The 18,857-nt window shown below is 42.8% G+C and overlaps 1 protein-coding gene across 6 annotated transcripts in view; it reads left to right on the forward strand.

The window, feature by feature from the left end:
• The window catches only part of CLYBL (citramalyl-CoA lyase), a 231,633-nt gene that overhangs the window by 184,040 nt on the left and 28,736 nt on the right, over positions 1–18,857 (forward strand). For 2 of the 6 annotated variants that reach the window (NM_001435063.1, NM_001435062.1), the window contains exons 3-5: positions 11,598–11,786; positions 15,693–15,794; positions 17,509–17,602. In NM_001435063.1, the coding sequence (NP_001421992.1) occupies positions 11,598–11,786; positions 15,693–15,794; positions 17,509–17,602 (385 nt within the window). Of the gene's footprint in view, positions 1–11,597; positions 11,787–12,710; positions 12,976–13,007; positions 13,490–15,692; positions 15,795–17,508; positions 17,603–18,857 lie in introns of those variants that run through there. The other 4 variants (NM_001435064.1, NM_001435065.1, NM_001080296.2 and 1 more) reach the window with 3 other exon arrangements.

The raw sequence follows: 18,857 nt of genomic DNA on the forward strand, positions 1-18,857 counted from the left end.
ACACCCCTCACTCAGATCCTAGAATGCGTACAAACGCCCATTCCGAAGGCAAAAACAGTGGCTCTGGGACCCGAGACCCTCTCTCCCTGGAAGCGCGTGCCCCCACCCCCTAAACCGAGCATGCGCAGGGCGGCCTCAAGCAGGATCCTTGTCTTAGTGCTCAGGGGCTGCAGGGTGGACCTTCTCGCAGTCCAGGCTTGAGCACCGGACAGCTTCTGCTGTGGAAGCAGAACTGAACTGCCATGATTATTATTATAATTATTACTTTGGCTCCACCACACGGCACGTGGGGATGTTAGTTCTCAGATCGGGGATGGAACCTGTGCCCCCTGCAGCGGAAAGCTTGGAGTCCTCACCACTGGACCACCAGGGAAGTCACCCCTGAATTGTGACCCTTGTCCCACCCACCCCATCACCCTTTCCTCCCCCGGTGGAACAGGGCCTCCTGAATCCTGGGCTCTCCTCTGCCGGCTTGGGAATCTCCTGGCTTTTTGTCCGTCTCCTGGCACGGACCCTCCCCTCCTAAGGTCACAGGTACTGATCATCCGCCCTTTTATGCACTCACTCTTCCTGCCTCTGCCCTTTGCCCTTTGCCAGCTCTCTGCTGGGTCATCCCTTCTCCTCTGCACCTGCAGAAACCCTTAACTGCCCCGCCTCTGCTCTCAGCCCGCAGTGTCCCCTCCTGCCTCTGAGTCCCACATCCTAATGTCTGTGCCACTGACTCGAACTGTTATTTCACTTCTCATCCTATGGGCCTTGTGACCCTGCAACTGGGTGATACCTTCCTGCATTGATTTACATGTCAGTATAAAGTGACTTGCTTCCCAGGTGGTATTAGTGGTAAAAAAGCCGCCTGCCAAAGAAGGTTAGACGAAAGAGACGCAGGTTCGATCCCTGGGTCAGGAAGATCCCCTGGAGGAGGGCATGGCAACCTACTCCAGTATTCTTGCCTGTAGAGTCCCATGGACAAAAGAGCCTGGCGGGCTACAGTCCATAGGGTCACAGAACAGGCATGACTGAAGCAACTTAGCATGCGTGTATAAAGTGACATGTGTCTTTTGCCTTCCTCCACGCTTGTCCACAGCATGGTGGATAACATTTGACTGATTCCTATCCTACTTGTTAAGAAATTTTAATTGCTCCAGATCATGGACATTGGGTCGAAATGTGAGAATCATATTCAGGAAATGTTCTTTTCAGAATCACAAGCAGTCATTTTTTAAAAAGGACAAACCCTATCAGTTATCTAAATGTTTTCATGGCATCACTGACTCCATGGAGATGAGTTTGAGCATGCTCCGGGAGTTGGTGATGAACAGGGAGGCCTGGTGTGCTGCAGTTCATGGGGTCTCAAAGAGTTGGACAGGACTGAGCGACTGAACTGAACTGGAATGTTTTCAAGTATCTAGAAGCTTGGTCTTCAGTACATAAAACACCTCACGTGTGAGACATTGTAGAGTTGCCCTCCGGATCCTTCCCATCGTGGAGACGTGGCCGCTGCCCAGCACCCCCTCACCCCCAGGAGAGAGCAGTCACAGCCCCCGTTCCTCCCTCCTCCCTCCAATAGTCCACTTGGAACAAATCTCATGGCTCCCTGTGCCCTGCTGCACAGCTGGAACACAGAAATACCACAGCCCTTCTGAGGCTAAGAACAAGCAGTGAGTGAGAACAAAGCAAATAATGAGTGGAGAGAGCTGTGAACTTGCAGATTCCAGAGCTCCAGTCACATGAGTGTGGTCGCTGTTCTTGACATTGAGAAAGGCTATGCCAGCCTTTAGTAAGCAAATACTTTGTTTTTTCAGAGTGTTGTGTGTAAAGTGTACCTCAAAGCCTCACTATTAAATCTCAAAGTTAATAAGAAACGTTAAAAACACAGCTCTGCCCATGCAGGACACCTTCTCAGTACTAGCTTGACATTTCCCTATGGGTGTGGGTTTGAGGTCCCTCAGAGGCTCATGGGGCAGTCTGGCAAGGTCCTCAGAAACACACACGCACACATGAGGCCTGTCATGTAGAGTTGAGGAAAATCCACTCGGAGCAGGTGGGGAAAAGTGTAAGTGAAGTGAAAGTGAGAGTCACTCAGTCGTGTCTGACTCTGCAACCCCATGGACTATACGGCCCATGGAATTCTCCAGGCCAGAATACTCAAGTGGGTAGCCTTTCCCTTTTCCAGGGTGTCTTCCCAACCCAGGGATTGAACCCAGGTCTCCCTCTTCCTGACCCAGGACTTGAACTGGGGTCTCCCACATTGCAGGCGGATTCTTTCCCAACTGAGCTATCAGGTGGGGAAAGGGCAAAGTGAAAGAGGAAGAGCTAGCAGAATGGTGATGTGGAATGGACAGGGCCTTGGGAACGGGAAGGCCAAACACCAGCCCCTCTCCAGTCAGGGGCGAGGGCAGAGCTGAGCGAAGAGTCCCAGGGGAGTAAGCGCCTTCTTTCCACCTGAGTTTTTTCTTTCCAAGGAATTTTCATTGTATTTTATTGAACGATGAGGACTGAAACCACAAAATAAAACTATCACAAGCCTCCCTACCTCACACTGAATACAAATGTGTAGACTGAAAGTATATCAAAACTAAATGTTAAAGTAAAAACTGTAAGACTATTAGAAGAAGACATAGGTGTAAATCTCCGTAACCTTGGCTTAGGTAATGATCACAAAATGATCACAGACGCACAAGCTACCAAAGAAAAAAACAGATGAATTGGACTTCAGCAAAATTAACTTTTGTGCATTATAAGACACCGTCAGGAAAGTGAAATGACAGCCTACAGAAGGGGAGGAAATATTTGTGAATCATAGATATCTGATATGGATTTACTATCTAGGATATATAAACATTTATAATCTGACAATCAAAAGACAACCCGTTTTTAAAAATTTAAGACTAGATTTTTCTACAAAGAAGGTATAGATGGTACTTGACTTACAGTGGTCCACCTGGTGGGAAAGCAATACACATTCAATGAAAACCATAGTCTGAATATTGAATTTTGATCTTCCCCTGGTCAAGTGTTACGTGATCTGATCTTCTCTCGTGATCCTGGGCAGTGACAGTGACGCACAGCTCCCAGTCAGCAAAGTGGTCTTGAGGTCGACCATCGATACACTTGCAACCCTTCTCTACCCAGACAGCCATTCAGTTTTTCACTTTTAAGGACTGTAGTCAATAAATTACATGAGATATTCATGTTTAGATGGTTTTGCCCCATTGTAGGCTAATTTAAGTGTTCAGAGCACGTTTAAGACAGGCTAGGCTGACCTTTGATGTTCGGTAGGTTAGGTGTATTAAATGCATTTTCAACTGATAATATTTTCAGCTTGCAGTGGGTTTATCGGGACGTGACTCCATCATAAGTCAAGGGAGATCCGTGTACTGATGGCCAGTAAACACATTAAAAGATGCTCAGTATCATTAATCATTCGAGAAATGCAAATCAAAACCACAGTGAGATACCTTATTACACCCACAGGAATGGCTATTATCAAAAACATACAAAATGAAAAATAAGTGTTGGCAAGGGTGTGGAAAAATTTGGAACGCTGCTATATTGCTGATGAGAATGTAAAATGTACAGCCACTATGGAAAACAGTTCGGCAGTTCTTCAAAAAGTTAAATGTAAAATTACTAAATGGTCCAGCAATTCAACTCCTAGGTATATACCCAGAAGAATTAAAAACAGAGACCTAAAGAGCTACTTGTATGCCAAAGTACGCCCTCATACACATCCTGAGCCTTTTCAGTCCTTTGAATGGAAGCTGATTTGGCTTCCATTTTGGAACCTGTTTTAAAGAATCTCTCATAAAAAACACATCAGAAACTTTGCTGTACTGAAAGCTACAGTTTCAGAGCAGAGTGCCTAGAATGTAATAACTTGTGGGATGAAATCAGTAAATGAACATTTTCCTCATTTTTTTATTGTGATAAAGTACACATCGCTTAAAATTCAGCATCATACTCATTTTTTAAACCATGTGTTTCTTTTTAAAAAATATTTATTATTTATTGGCTCTTCTGAGTCTTTGTTGCTGGATGAGGGCTTTCTCGAGTTGCAGTGAGGGAGGCCTACTTGCTAGTTGCGGTGTACGGGATTCTCATTGTGGTGGCTTCTGTTTTGGAGCCCAGGCTCTGGGGCTCACAGGTTTCATTGCCTCGTGGCACCTGGGATCTTCCCGGACCAGGGATTGAACCCGTGTCCCCTGCACTGACAGGCAGGTTCCTAACCGTTGGAAAGCCCCATCATAGCCATTTTTAAGTGTACCATTAAGTGATTATTAAGTACATTCACATTGTTGTCCTTTTGTAACTGGCTTATTTCACAACTCAGTGTCTTCAGGGTTTATCCATCTTATAGCATGTGTCAGAATTTCCTTCCTGTATAAAACTGAATAACATTCCATTGTATGTATTAAACACATTTCGCTTGTCCATTCTTCTGTCTGAGTACCTGGTGGCTTAGACAGTAAAGAATCTGCCTGCAATGAGGGAGACCTGAGTTCAATTCCTGGGTTGGGAAGATCCCCTGGAGAAGGAAATGGCAACCTACTGCAGTATACTTGCCAGGAGAATCCCATGGACAGAGGAGCCTCGTGGGCTACAGTCCATGGGGTCAAAAAGAGTCAGACACAACTGAGCGACTAACACACATTTTTCTGTCAGTAGACTCTTGGGTTGCTTCTACATTTTAACTATTGTGAATAATGCTGCTATAAAAATGGATGTACAAATAATTTCGTGGAGATCTGCTTTCAGTACTTTGGGGTGTATACCCAGAAGTGAAATTGCTGCATCATATGTTAATTCTATTTTTAATTTTTTTAGTAACTGCCTTATTATTTTCTGTAGCAGCTGTACCTTTTTATACTTCTACCAGCAGTGCACTAGAGTTCCAGTTTCTCCACATCCTCCCCAATACTTGTGTTTTTCTGGGGGTTTTTTGATAGTAGCCATCCTAATGGGTATGAAGTGGTATCTCAGTGTAGTTTAAATTTGCATTTCCCTAATGATTAATAGGGCTTCCCTTGTGGCTCAGCTGGTAAAGAATCTGCCTGCAATGCGGGAGACCTGGGTTCGATCCCTGGGTTGGGAAGATCCCCTAGAGAAGGGAAAGGCTACCTACTCCAGTATTCTGGCTTGGAGAATTCCATGGACAGTATAGTCTGTGGGGGTCTCAAAGAGTCGGACACAACTGATCGACTTTCAAAAAAAAAAAATGATTAATAACTGTGGTTTTGGAGAAGACTCTTGAGAGTCCCTTGGACTGCAAGGAGATCCAACCAGTCCATTCTAAAGGAGATCAGTCCTGGGTGTTCATTGGAAGGACTGATGCTAAAGCTGAAACTCCAATACTTTGGCCACCTCATGCGAAGAGTTGACTCACTGGAAACCACCCTGATGCTGGGAGGGATTGGGGGCAGGAGGAGAAGGGGACGACAGAGGATGAGATGGCTGGATGGCATCACCGACTCGATGCACATGAGTTTGGGTGGACTCCGGGAATTGGCGATGGACAGGGAGACCTGGCGTGCTACGATTCATGGAGTCACAAAGAGTCAGACAGGACTGAGTGACTGAACTGAATGATTAATGATATGGAGTATCTTTTCATGTGCTTATTGGCCATTTGTCCATCTTCTTAGGAGAAATGTCTGTTCAAGTCCTTTGCCTATTTTTGAATTGACTTGTTTGGGTTTTTTGGTGTTGAGTTTTAGGAGTTCCATATATGTTCTGAATATGTCTTCTTTTATCAGATATATAATTTGTAAATATCTTTTCCCATTCTATGGGTTGCCTTTTTATTCTCTTGATAGTGTCTTTATTCTGTTAATATGGATTTTCTTCTGTTGATGTACAACATCTAAAAATTTTCATGAAGTTCAATTTGTTTATTTTTTCTTTTGTTACCTGTGCTTTTGGTGTTATCAACAAATGAAATTTTAAGCCAGTTCAGTCCAGTCACTCCAGTCACTTAAACTCGTCAAGATCCTGTGGACTGCAGCACACCAGGCTTCCCTGTTGTGCCAGGGAACTTATAGTATGTTCAGTATTGCTGTAGATTTTCTTTTTTTGAAAATAGACAAACCTTGGGATTTCCCTGGCAGTCCAGTGGTTAAGATTTTGTGCTTCCATCACGGGGGACATGAGTTCAACCCCTGATCAGGGAACTAAGACCCCACATGCTGCATGGTTCAGCTCACAACAAAACAAAACAAAAAAACCTGGGTAAACCAAGATTTTTTTCCATGTGGGAAAAACAATGGGCCAGAAAATTCAACAGTATCACCTTACCTGAAGAAACACTACCAGGTTGCAGTAATCAATGAAAATTTGTCTTTTTTTCTAATACAGTCAGTACAACAGTCTCTGTGATTATGATATATTTATCAGAAAAATACAATAATTTACTAATGATGACTTGTTTATGTCACAGGCACTTCTGTTTTCTAATATTAATGTTTAAAAAGAACTTACACGGAAAAGAACATCCTTAAATGGAACAATGCATCAGAACCTTTTATTTTAAACCAATCGATCTCAAAATTTTCCAAAAAATCATTTCATATAGATGCTAATCTATAGCTATAGATGCTAATCAGGGCCTTCTGCCCCAAATTTGTTCCAGTCCATGCTTATGACATCATTTGATGAATTAGACAAAATGGAAGTGAGGTGAATTGGACAAATTCAGAAAAGACAATTCACTAGTGTTTCTGGGTATGTGGTGTGGTGATTTGCCTTTTGTAGGATAAGAATATTAATTGTTCATTTAAAAAATTCACACAGATTAAGCATCTCTCTGGAGCTGGGAACCCTTCTGTATTTCTTAATTCCCAAATCTCCTTTCGACCACATGGCTTTTCCTCTGCTCCTGTTGCATTCAGGGTTGTCTTGGCGATTTCCTCTGAAAACAAACTATAGGTTAACAGACAAGGTTCAAGGGGTGGTGGAGGGCGGGTAGGAGAAGAGAAAGGTGCTAATTCAGATGTTATGAAACTGTGATGATGCTATTATTTAAGACACTTATTTGGGTGTGTTTATACTTTGTAGTTTTATAAAGAAGCCCAAGGGGCTCCTCCTGGTTGTCACCATCCTCCTTGCACCTCGGGTCCTGTCTGTCTCTTCCTATCCGACAGAAGAAGTGACGCCACTCTAATCCCTGCAAGTTTGGAACTAATGAACTGACTGCTGAGCTGCCGCCACGGAGCTTGGTCCCAAACTGTACTGTACTTCACACTCGATTTATTCTCCAGATGGCGAGACTGTGCCGCCCTGCCGCGAGGGACCACCTCTTCCACTGGAGTGTAAAAGTGGACGGATGTTGTTTTCTTTGCAGATTTGATCATTCTGAGCTCGAAACTTGCGAGGATGATTAGTTATTAGCTCTAATGGGTGCCAAGTGAACCAACTGCACGCATATTTTCTCCTTTCATTTTGGAGTCTGCAGGTCTCGGGGATGGTTGATTTATTCGCTTTCTTACGTCAGCAGAGCGTGTCTCTCTTCCCCAGGTGATAAGAACCCGGTCTCTGAAATCATAGCACGCCTTGGTTCCCGGCCCAGACAGAGTCACATGATCCGTCGGCTTATGTATAAGGACAAGTTTATTAGCCCCTGGTCCACTGCACTGAGCAGCCCATGGCACGAAATATCGATTGAAATGTGGGAACTTTGGTAACATCACCTTTTAGACCCGGGGCCTGTGAACATTCTGACCTGTGCCAACTTGCTCTGTGACCTTTGCAGACCCTACCTCTGGAATCAGACCTACTCCAAACACACGATGCTAATTAAGTCTCTGCAAAAATCTAATGTAATTGTTGAGCAAGGCCTTAAATTCATTATTCCCTCTTTTCAGGTTGTCAGGTCTTAGAAGGACGAGTTTATCCTACATTGAGAAATGCTGACCAAGGCCGTCCTGTAGTGTTCACACATTTAGAATGCAGCTCCTACTAAACCTTATTTTAGAAGACTGTTTTGTTAACAGAATGTAAGACCCCCTCCACCCTTGCCCCCAGGCCCTCAGCCTTCCAAAAATTTCATTTCTTAGTGGCCTTTTTTTGCCTTCATTTCCTTTTCCTCCTTTCTCCAGGGACCACTTACCTCCCAGTAATCTCAGCAGATCATCCATATAGCCCTTCTGAGAAGGTGGTGTCTGCCAGGCCAAGTCTTACTAATCCCCCTAATGAGATGGAACTTGGAAGGATGGTCAGGAACAAACAGGAAAAAGAGAGGGAAAGAGGATGAAAGCGTAAAGGGAGTGAGGTGATGGAGATGAAAGAGATGTAAGAGAGCCGGTAGCAAGAGGTAAGGTCCGTGTTAGAAAGGGAGAGAGAATAGCGCGGACAGAATTTCTTTCTTTTCACAACTGGTGGACTGTGGCTCTCTCTAGCTGAACACCCAGAACTAAACCTAATTGTTCTTAGAAACTGCCTTCCTCTCACCCAACAGATGGCATGGGTGTGTTTGCTAGCAAAGTAACATATTTCACCATTAAAATACCAAAAAGAAAAAAAAAATCCACATGCTTGTTGGTTGGTGTAAATTCAGGGAAGTTGTTGGATATTTTAGAATACATAGCAGAGGGATGCACACTTGGTTTATGTAAATTGTCACAAGCAACAGCCTGTTAATAAGGGTGTTGTGTGGAAAAATACCTCCAAAGCGACCATCTTTTTTTGGAAAGGTATAGAATGATGAACTGGAAAGAGCTTGGTTTGAATTCTGAGCCAGAAAGAGGGGGAAAAAAAAGAGTTTAATAAAATGCTGAGTATTCACTGCTCATTATTATAGCATGAAAAGTACTAATCAGATTATGCCTAAAATTGGAATGGGGTACTTCATTTGCAGCCGATTTCACAAGGGCCAAATTTTACTAAGTAAACCAGAATGTGCTGAAACCATGGCAATCTGACTTTAGATAAAAATTATAGACAGGTTTAGAACATGAGCTTTGAACAAACAGTCTCCTTCAAATCCAAGTGAAACGACTAAACAGCTTAGAGGTCAGATTTTGTTTGACCCCAACATTAACGATTTAGGAAGCGGATGTTGCGGGGGATCTTACACGTGCAGATTAAACTGGGAGGATGGCAGTGATGATTCAGATTTGCACTTCATGTGATGTTTCTCCCTCTCTGTCTGATTCACTTCACTCAGTTTGACACTCTAGGTCCATGTGAAATCTAAAAAGAAACGATACAAATAAACTTACAAAACAGAAAGAAACTCACAGACTTAGAGAATGAATTTATGGTTGCCGGAAGGAAGGAAAGGGGGAAGGGATAGTTAGGGAGTTTGGGATGGACATGTACACAGCGCTATGTTTGAAATGGATCACCAACAGGGACCTACTGTGCAGCACAGGGAACTCTGCTCAATGTGGCAGCCTGGATGGGAGGGGAGTTTGAGGGGAGAATGGATCAAACGTGTATATACAGCTGAGTCCCTTTGCAGTTCACCTGAAACTATCACAACAGTGTTTGTTAATCAGCTATAGCCTGATACAAAATAAAAAGTTAAAAAAAAAAGCGATAAATAAATGAAACGCACTACAGCCTAAACACTCTGGTTAGTTCCCTTGCATTTTCCATTCACTCTGTCTCAGGAGACCCTTTCCACACCCGACCTGCCCTTGGAAAACCTGGAAGTTGAAACGTTTCTGAGCTGGAGCCACCCTGAGTTCTAGAGCTGCACCAGGCTTCATGGAGCATTAGCACATCTTGGGTTCTCTGAGGCCATGGATCTAAATACACACAGCCGTCGTTTCTCCCAACAGTCACAGACAGCCTGGGAACCATCCTAGTGAGTTGACTTCTGCTCTTCCCCATCAGGATTTTCTTATTCAGTGATCGTAGCAAGAGGGCACAGTAGAGCAAGTGGAAACATTCTGTCCCTGCAGAACAGCCCACAGCATGGTAGAGCCCAGCCACCGTGGCTGCGTCCTCCCCCACAGTAGCTAGTACAAGCTCTCGTCTAAGCTGGCCTAATTATTAGCAGTCAGATCTCAGTAAATCAGGACTCCACAGAGCTGTCTTAAACTGCTCCCTTGGACTCTGCTTCCGAGCTGACAACCCTAAGCGTTTCCTCACACTGTTTAACTCAGACCACGTTTGGAGGTCTTCCCTGCATCCACCCAGTCGCAGACCTACATCCGTCTGGTTTAAATCTACTGTCCTGGCTGGTCTCCTTGATTGGACTTTGACTCAGTATTGGCTCAAATAATTGTTTTTTTCTCTCCGCTTTGGTTTGTGATTTTCCTAGATAACTATGGCTGTTCAAATGGCCGTATATTGTTAAGACTTTTTTTTTCCCCCCAAGCTACATTCATCAGCAGTGAGAAGCTTTAAAGTTTTATTAGTATCATAAAAACCCTTCTCAAATGAAACTACTTTTGATAACTGTTCATTCTGACAATGAGAATTTGTTGAGGGCTGTTGGCAAGTGGGAGGAATTTGTTTTTGAAACTGAAATTGGCAGGAAGTAATGACCCCAAGTGCTTTCTTCCTCTTGATTTCAGCCCCCACGCCCTCAACGCACTCCTCTCTCCCCAGGCCCTACCCCACCTTCATCACCCCCAACTCAAAAGTCAGTAAATAACATGTTTAATTTTGTACTGTTTTTCTGGGGACAATTCAAATACTGAAGCAGATCTTCAACCTTTCAGCTTTACTTAACTGTGGAGCAAAGCCTGTCAAATCAAAGGGAAAAAAATATGTATTTGTCTACCGCTTCATGAAGGGATTTCCTCTTGGTGATATTATTGCCTTCCATGTGAAGAAGTTGGAGCTTTTTTGTAGCGGGGAGTGTCATTTTCCTGTGAGTGCCTTCTTAATTGAATGTCAAGATTCAACACAGTTGCAAAATAATTTTTAAGTGAATAAAAAGCATGAAGCCTATAGATAGAGAAAAACAAAACCTTATTTTTTCCCTAATGTGAATATGCTGGCAGTCAAGACTACCATTAGTCCATAAGTTATCTAGTTTCTTGTATTTATTAAATAAGAAAATGCAGGTAGAGCACTTAGTACCATGCCTAGTGCTTAGTAAGTGCTCAATAAATGTGACCCAGTAATTATTTTATCTTTCCAATGGAAAAGTAATGCTAATGAGCAAGTGCCTGCATACATGCTCAGTCACTTCCAACTCTTCGAGACCCCATGGACCATAGCTCGCCAGGCTCCTCTGTTCATGGGATTTCCCCAGCAAGAATACTAGAGTAGGTTGCCATGCCCGCCTCCAGGGGATCTTCTTGACCTAGAGATCGAACCTACGTCTCCTGCGTCTTCTGTTTTGCAGGCAGTTTCTGTACCGCTGAGCCACTGGGGAAGCCCTAATGAGCAAGATGAGACCACTATTAAATATTTAGAGTTTCACCAGCATGCATTACAATGGCTCTCATTTCTGCTCTAGTCAACTTGAATAAAGTCTGGAAATCAATCACTTGCCCATCATTTCAAACATCATTTACTTGGTGGCTATAGTAGGCACTGTAATGGTGCTCAGACTCTCAACCCACATAAGAATTTCATGATGGTTTGATTGTGTTTCCCCTCAATGGCACATAAGCTAAGGAGATACATTTTATCTACACTTGTAGGATGAAGCTAGATTGAGAATAGTAAAAACTCTTGAAGACTTTGACCTGGGCCCAACTGAAAAGTGTGTGAGGATCAACTCGGTGTCCAGCGGTCTGGCCGAAGAAGACCTGGAGGCCATCCTGCAGTCTCGGGTCCTTCCTTCCAGCCTCATGCTCCCGAAGGTCGAAGGTCCTGAAGAAATCCAGTGGGTGAGTAGCTCATACACTTTGCTTTAATTAAAGACTGGGGAGCGGCTAAGAAGGAGTAGCAAGAAAGGAAGGGTTTGGATGCTTCAGGTTTTGAAAATGGAGCAGAGGAAAATGGAACCGAGAAAAAGGAACCAAAAAGACCATATCCTGCATCCAAGGAGAACCTGGCTTTGCCCTAAGTGTTCAACAGAAAACGATCTACACTTGAAATGATGCTTCTGCTGCCGGCACAGATATGTGGTTTAGACAGAACAGCTTCCTCTAGAGCAACCCTGGAAACCAGGTTACCCGGGACTAGAGACAGCTAGGCCCTACCCCTCCACCTGGAAGAGTAGAGATGTGCATGGCTCTTAGGCAGGTTGATTTGAAGTCATCGCGGATGGCGAAAGCACATAAACTGCAAAGGAAAAAAATGAACCTAAAGGAGGAGAGGAAAAGGTCACTCCTTAGGGCAACTGGAGGAAGAGACAGGAAGCTTTTAACTAGTGGTTTTAATTAGCACAGATATTATTTCCTGAACAGTTCCCTAGTTCATCCTTTTTAAATTGCTGACAGGTGTGTTTGTTTCATGACAGACTTTTCAGCCAATAAAACCCTGGCATGTCAAATTACTTAAGAAAACTTTGAAATGGGCTTAATTAGACTATGATTGTTTTCATTGTTAAAGCAGGACCCGGGTTGGGGGGTTGGGTGGGGCTAGATTTTATTTAGGGGTCACTGTGATGCTACAGATCTCTGCTGAATATAGGGCGGTTCCATTGTGCCAGTCAGGGGTGGGGGGCCCATGGCACCAGGTGCTGGAGGCGTGATAAAGGTGTGTGGACAGTGGTTTGATGCCACGTCCGAGGTGACCTCTAAGGTGGTGGCTACAACTGAGTCCTAGACATGACACCCAGACACTGCTCACCTTTTCCGCCCTCGTAGCTGTGTCGGCTTTGTGCTTTCCAGTGCCGTGGCTGCCTGCCACACGTGGGTGGAAGCACTTGAAGTGTGGCCAGTCCAGACTGAGATGTGCTGTAAGTGTAAAACACACCCGGGACTTCGAAGACCTCACAGCACCCTCCCCACACACCCACCACCTGCAAAAAAGAGAATGTAAATCATCTCAGTAATTTTTAATGTCGATGACATGTTGAACTGATAATATTTCAGACATCCTGGGTTGAATAAACCTCTTATTAAAATGAAACTCACCTGTTTCATCCTTCTCTTTTAATGCAGCTACTGCAAAGTTCAGAATGACATACGCAGCTGCCATTATTTTTCTGTTGGACAGTTCATCGCGGCGTCTTCTTGAAGACCTGCGTTCAAGGGCCCCCGTTTACTTTCCAAACTAGAGTTCTCCTGGGCCAGGTCACCCCCCAGCAGCTGGGAGGTGCTGGTGAGAGAAGGTTCACATCCTCCAGGTCCGACTGATCCGGACGTGTCCTAGGTTGATTGAAATGGAATCTGAAGTCACTGTTCCCTTTTGGATTCTGAGTTAATGCCTATTTATCACCGTTATTACCCCTCATTTGAGAGGGGAGGGCTCACCCCGGCCTTCGGCCACAGCCTCTGTGCGCTGTTTTAAATCCCTGGCTTGTGAGGAAAGTACCGAAATCTAAATAGGATTTCTAGTTAACAGAAGTCTTTGGGGCTGTTTATTTTTTGCTCTCCGTTTGTATTTATGTGAAGCATAAAACCCAGAGCCTGATGCACAACTGAAAGATGGGCTTCCTTGTTTTCTTTTGTGTGAGAATCTCTTACTGGCCTTTTGTCGCTAGTGTGGGTTCTTGTTTGACTGGCACGGCTTATTGGACTATAACAAGCGTGACTCTGCCTCCTTTGTGGCGGGACAATTCTCCCACAAATCCCGAACGGGGTGCATTCTTCCAGCACACTATTGGGTGTGCACTGGAATTGAAAGAATTGCTGAGCCCGGCTACTTCATCTCCTCCCCAATCTCTTTGTGATCTTCCCCCTTCTTTCCCTCCCCCCAACACAACCCCCCCAGGCCCCTCCACCTCGCTGAAATGAACACTTTACCAGGCCGGAAACATTTAATCGTCTCCTTTTGAAAAAATTAATTGAAACTTCTCCACTAGTTACCTTTTGTGTTAGTACTTAATGCAATTTTTTAAGAAAGGAGAGGAGGAGGAGGAGGAGGATGGGCTAGAATATTTAATTTTTAAATGCCCCTCCTGGCTTAAAAACAAAAGGCATTAGAGATTTTTCTCACTAGGAACCAGGGAAGGGGTTGTAAAAGATTTACCCAGTTTTTTACAGGTTTTGTAGTTATAATTATTATCACCAAGAATGGGACAAGTGATGTTTCAAGGTTTTGTTTTTTTTAACAAGAAAAAAAAATATTTTTTTTGGCTGCACAGGTAATACCACTAATATTTTATCACCCATTTTCTAGCTTCAGTGTGACATAAATTATGTTTTCTTTCCATTCTCGTGGAATACTATATGTTTGTCCCCTGAAATTGTAGCCTTCGCTTCCTCCTTGCTATTTCGGTTGAGTTATTCCTTCCCTTGTAAAGTTGCTAAGGAGGTGATGATGATGGTGTCGAGGAAGGGAGGGGCAGTGGGTGCAACTGGGAATAATTCTTCATTACTGAAAGCTGTGATTTATTTTAGCCTAATTGTAAAGTTACTGCAAATTGCTCAAAAGCTTTTTAAAGATCCCAGTGATTAGATTTTTTTTGGTGGTTGTTGGGGGGAGGGACGCTGCATAGGCAAGGAGGGGGCAGCTAAAAGGGGAAATAACACCTCTAATCCTGCTTCTGGTAAATAGGCTGCCAGCTTTTAAAATGAGTTTCCTTTCTATTAGTCAGAATATTATGCTAAGCCTTAAGCATTAGTTTTTTTATGTTGCCATAGCAGCCCTGTTCCTGCAGGGTGGTGACCTGCCATGATTACAGTACAAAGCTTATAGGGTCTTGAAACCCCCTTTGAAGATGAAAAGTCTTTGATGGTTTATATTTATGCAAATCTCTTAGATATGATTTACCCAACTGAGACTGAATGGAGAGATGATTAAAATTCCCTTTTCCTTTGATATCCATTAATGGCTGAATATTCCTTAAATTTAAAATGGATATATATGTTTTTATCGTTATTTACAAAAATATCTTTATCATACCTGTGTGTGTGTGTGTGTATGTGTGTGTTTTTATCTCCCCACATCTTATTAGATCTAGATGGACATAATAGATTTACAATTTAGAGTGTGGTGGGGTTTTTTTTTTTTCCTCCTTTGAAAGGGGTGGGGGGAGATCTGTGTGAGAGCTTTTGTATGTTTCCAGATGATAGATTTTGGAATTTGGGCTACCCCACTGACAGCACAGAGCTAGCTGTGAACTGGTCTCATGGAAAAAATTGGCGAGCTTTGGTCTTCAAAGAATTAAACTTCCTTTTTAAGGTCTTCCTAGGTAAGCTAAAAAATTATGGAGAAAAACCTCGGAACAAAGGGTAATGTCGCTATAATGAATAATATGGATTCCACGTAGAAGGCTGCTGAACAGTCACACTGATGTCCTTCTGGGTCGGAAACGAAACCAGAATGGCAGGTAGAGCGAGCCTTCATTGTTTTAGGGGCCTGCCACTTGCACGGAACGGAATGGAGGCGAGAGGTCTTAAGTAAATATGTTCTCAAGGAAAGTATTTAAACTCAAGAATCTCTCCTTCCACCTCTAACTCCTAGGCCTCAAATTGCTCCTTCAGGAAAAAAAAAAAAAAAGATACTGTTTGGGGTTTTACTATTTCATTTTTGGAAACTTTGTTTTCCTCTGTTCTTTTCTTTTTTTTAATTCTTTTATGTATTACTTCCTCAGGTCAAAGACTTAAATACCACTTCTACTCTAGAGCTCAATGATTGTACATTTTTCCCCACTAGTCACTTATGACACTTTTTAATTTTAGCTTTCCGACAAATTTTCATTCTACTTAAAAGACCGAAAACTTGAACAACCTATGAATTTAATCCCTTTTGTGGAAACTGCAATGGGTTTGCTCAGTTTTAAGGTAAGAAATCCATAATATGGCTAATAAGTCAGAATTTTATTTATTACCTGAAAAGAACTTTGGTTTTCAGTCTTGGCATCTGCTTGAAATATTTTTCTAGAAAGATTTATAAAGCACAGTAAACCTTGAGCACCATGTGTTATCTGTAACAACCAAAAACCAGGTTGTGAGCATCTTAGAAAACAAGAAACTGGCTAAGTAGCAAGAAAAAACTTCCTAGTCCTAAGTATTTAAATGAAATATTTACATATTCCTGGCATTAATTTTAATTAATCACTGTAAATTTTTGCTGTGAATTATTTCATTTATAGAATAAGTGTACATGAACATATGTCACCCTTATGAATTAACTCAATTATCCTTTTGTGACAATTGCCATCTACTGGGAAATTTTCAGGCCTGTTTGTAGCAACATTAACTATAATGTCTAATAGCCAAGATTACTGTTTTTGAGTTAGTGTACACACTAATTTGTTCTATGTTATTTCAACTTGCCACATTAAAACGTAAAATACTTCCTAATGTACATACAAGAAGATTTGCTGAGCCAAGCTTTTTCACCGTTGTATGATCGCATTGAACTATGTGCCTTAACAAATTCATAGCCAGCTTGTTTCTTTTTCCTGTTGATCAGTGGCCATCTAAGTTGTTATCCAAAATATGCTTCATTCACGTTCCATCTGACCTGTAAACATCACTGTAGCACCCCTTCTCAGAGGGCAGGAGAGGAGAAATATCTAAAAACAAAAAGAGAAAGTCCAGCTGTACGGGGGAGGTAATATGTGAACCAGTGCTCGGAGAGGAAACTTTGAGACCTGCTGGCCCGTGCAGGAGGGGCAGCGTGCAGACGCTTGGGGAGCTGCATCAGCACGTTTACACCAGCAACCACAAATTCCCCCAGTCTTCCCTAGAATTCTGAGGATATAATCGATGCAGATTCCCTAGATGCAACTAGACTCATACAGTGATTTCAGTTGAAGCACTGATTTGCCATTTTATTCATAATAGAAGCGCTCTCAGCCCCTGAAATTGATCAGCAGTGCTCTCACCCTTCCTCATGTCTTCCCCACCCACATATATTAGCATGCTGACTCTCCACCTTTCCAGAGTCACAGTCGTGTCTAAGATGACCGCTGTTCATCTTTATTTTCACCAAGAAATGTCCAAGTTGCTTATTAATATATCTTGCATGACTTACTGCGTTTTTATTTTCTCTTCTGGAGTTGTAGAGTTCTGTATTGTTTGTTTTTAATCCTGAGACCATTTACTGAGAAATCTTGATCCCAAAGCAAATAATCCAATTAGTTTGATTTTTAAATTCTTTCCTTTTCTCCTGCGGCTTTATGTTTATTGTTGGAGGGTCTCCTAAAGCAGAAACAAATTTTTGGAAGAACAGAAGTAACTTCTAGTACCATCAAAATGAGTGAACTTGGAAGTTTCTCTAAAGATTGGATGAACTAAAATGTGAACATTATATCAATATTAATAACATATTTACAACTATATTAATGTAGTCCATTAAGCAAAGCAAATATGTGCAACATAACTTACATGGGACAATATTAAGTACCTTTGAAAGGGGTGAATTGGGGCTGCATTTTCGGGACAGCTTTCTGCCAAACGGTGTTAGGAGTTGCATCTTTCTGTTACTGAAATATACCATGCTGCTTCTCTCTAACGTGTGTGTGTGTGGTTCTGTTCTGTTTTTTTACAGGCAGTGTGTGAGGAAGCAGTAAAGAACGGGCCTCGAGTGGGTCTTTTTCTAGATGCTGTAGTTTTTGGAGGAGAAGACTTTCGAGCCAGCATAGGTGTCAAAGACATGTTTCTCCTCTCATTCTCGCTGTTTCTGTGTGTATATATTTTTTCTTTGCCCCTCCAAGAATGGGCATTTCCATGGCAATATCGATTTGCCAACCATGACCATGGGCAACACTTGCTGATAATTTAGGGCACCTCATAGCTGTCTTGCTTCCAGAACCCTACATCAACACTTCCATTCGTTTATAAAATAACTAATAAAAAGCTTGTCGTAGCCTCAGACATGTTCAGGTCTATATGACGTCTACGTTGTTCATAATAAGTACGTTATGTGAACAACTTTTCTGTTGTTTAAACATGCTGTTTTCCCATTAGTCTGAGGGCTGTCTAGACTTGTAACACGAATTTAAGGCAATTTCACATTGCTTTAATGAGTTGTTTTCTACACTGAATGCAGTATGTAAATGTTTAACGTAGATCTCAAATCCACCCTAAAGTATATTTCTGAGCCCCTTTGTTATGAAATACTCATTGAGATAGTATGCTGGTTTTCACTGGTCTTCCTCCTGCCCTGGGCACTGTCTTTGGTCTGGGCAGATGTATCACTAGAGCCTGTGAATGTGTCTAGAAAAGGGGCCTCGGCCACAAAGCGTTATCAAAACCCCAGTCCCAGTGACCTGAAAACTGGAGCGTTCCCTAGGCAGTGTCATGGTCCAAATATAAACAGTGACACTTCGCCCCCCATTCCTGGGAGGGAAAGAAAGGAACTTATTTTAATACCACTCTTTCCAGGAAACTTTTGTGTATACAACAGCTCAGTGGACACTTTCTGCCTCTCTCAAAACCAGTGTCCTTTCGTTTCCCCCAGTTCCCCATCCACACCTCAAAGCTGCCGTATTTGGCTCAGAACCTTGGTTGTGACACAGCATTGCAGCCACAGCACCCGAATTCCGTGCTCAGCGAAGGGACTTAACTATTTCCACGCATAGCTATTTGGCCACCTTGTATAGTGAGTGCTGACTTTGGAGTGACACTTTCTGAGCAATGGCAAGAAGGAAAAGAATACACCTGGAGTCCTTTGTGGCCTATTGAGTCATTTGTGTCTAGCTGGTGAGATAGGGGAGGGGCCTTCTCTTAATACATGTGCAAGTAATTACTCGAAAAGATGCCTTGCGTGATTAAGAGACACAAGTGAGAGTTAACTCTGCCTACACAGAACCCTCTCTTCTTTTTTATTTGCACCATCCTTTAGCTAGGGTGAAATACCCAGGTAGACACAGAAGTCTTTACACACTTGAGTGTTTG

The sequence above is a fragment of the Bos taurus genome, chromosome 12, assembly GCF_002263795.3.
Source record: "Bos taurus isolate L1 Dominette 01449 registration number 42190680 breed Hereford chromosome 12, ARS-UCD2.0, whole genome shotgun sequence".
In the NCBI taxonomy this organism is placed as follows: Eukaryota; Metazoa; Chordata; class Mammalia; order Artiodactyla; family Bovidae; genus Bos; species Bos taurus.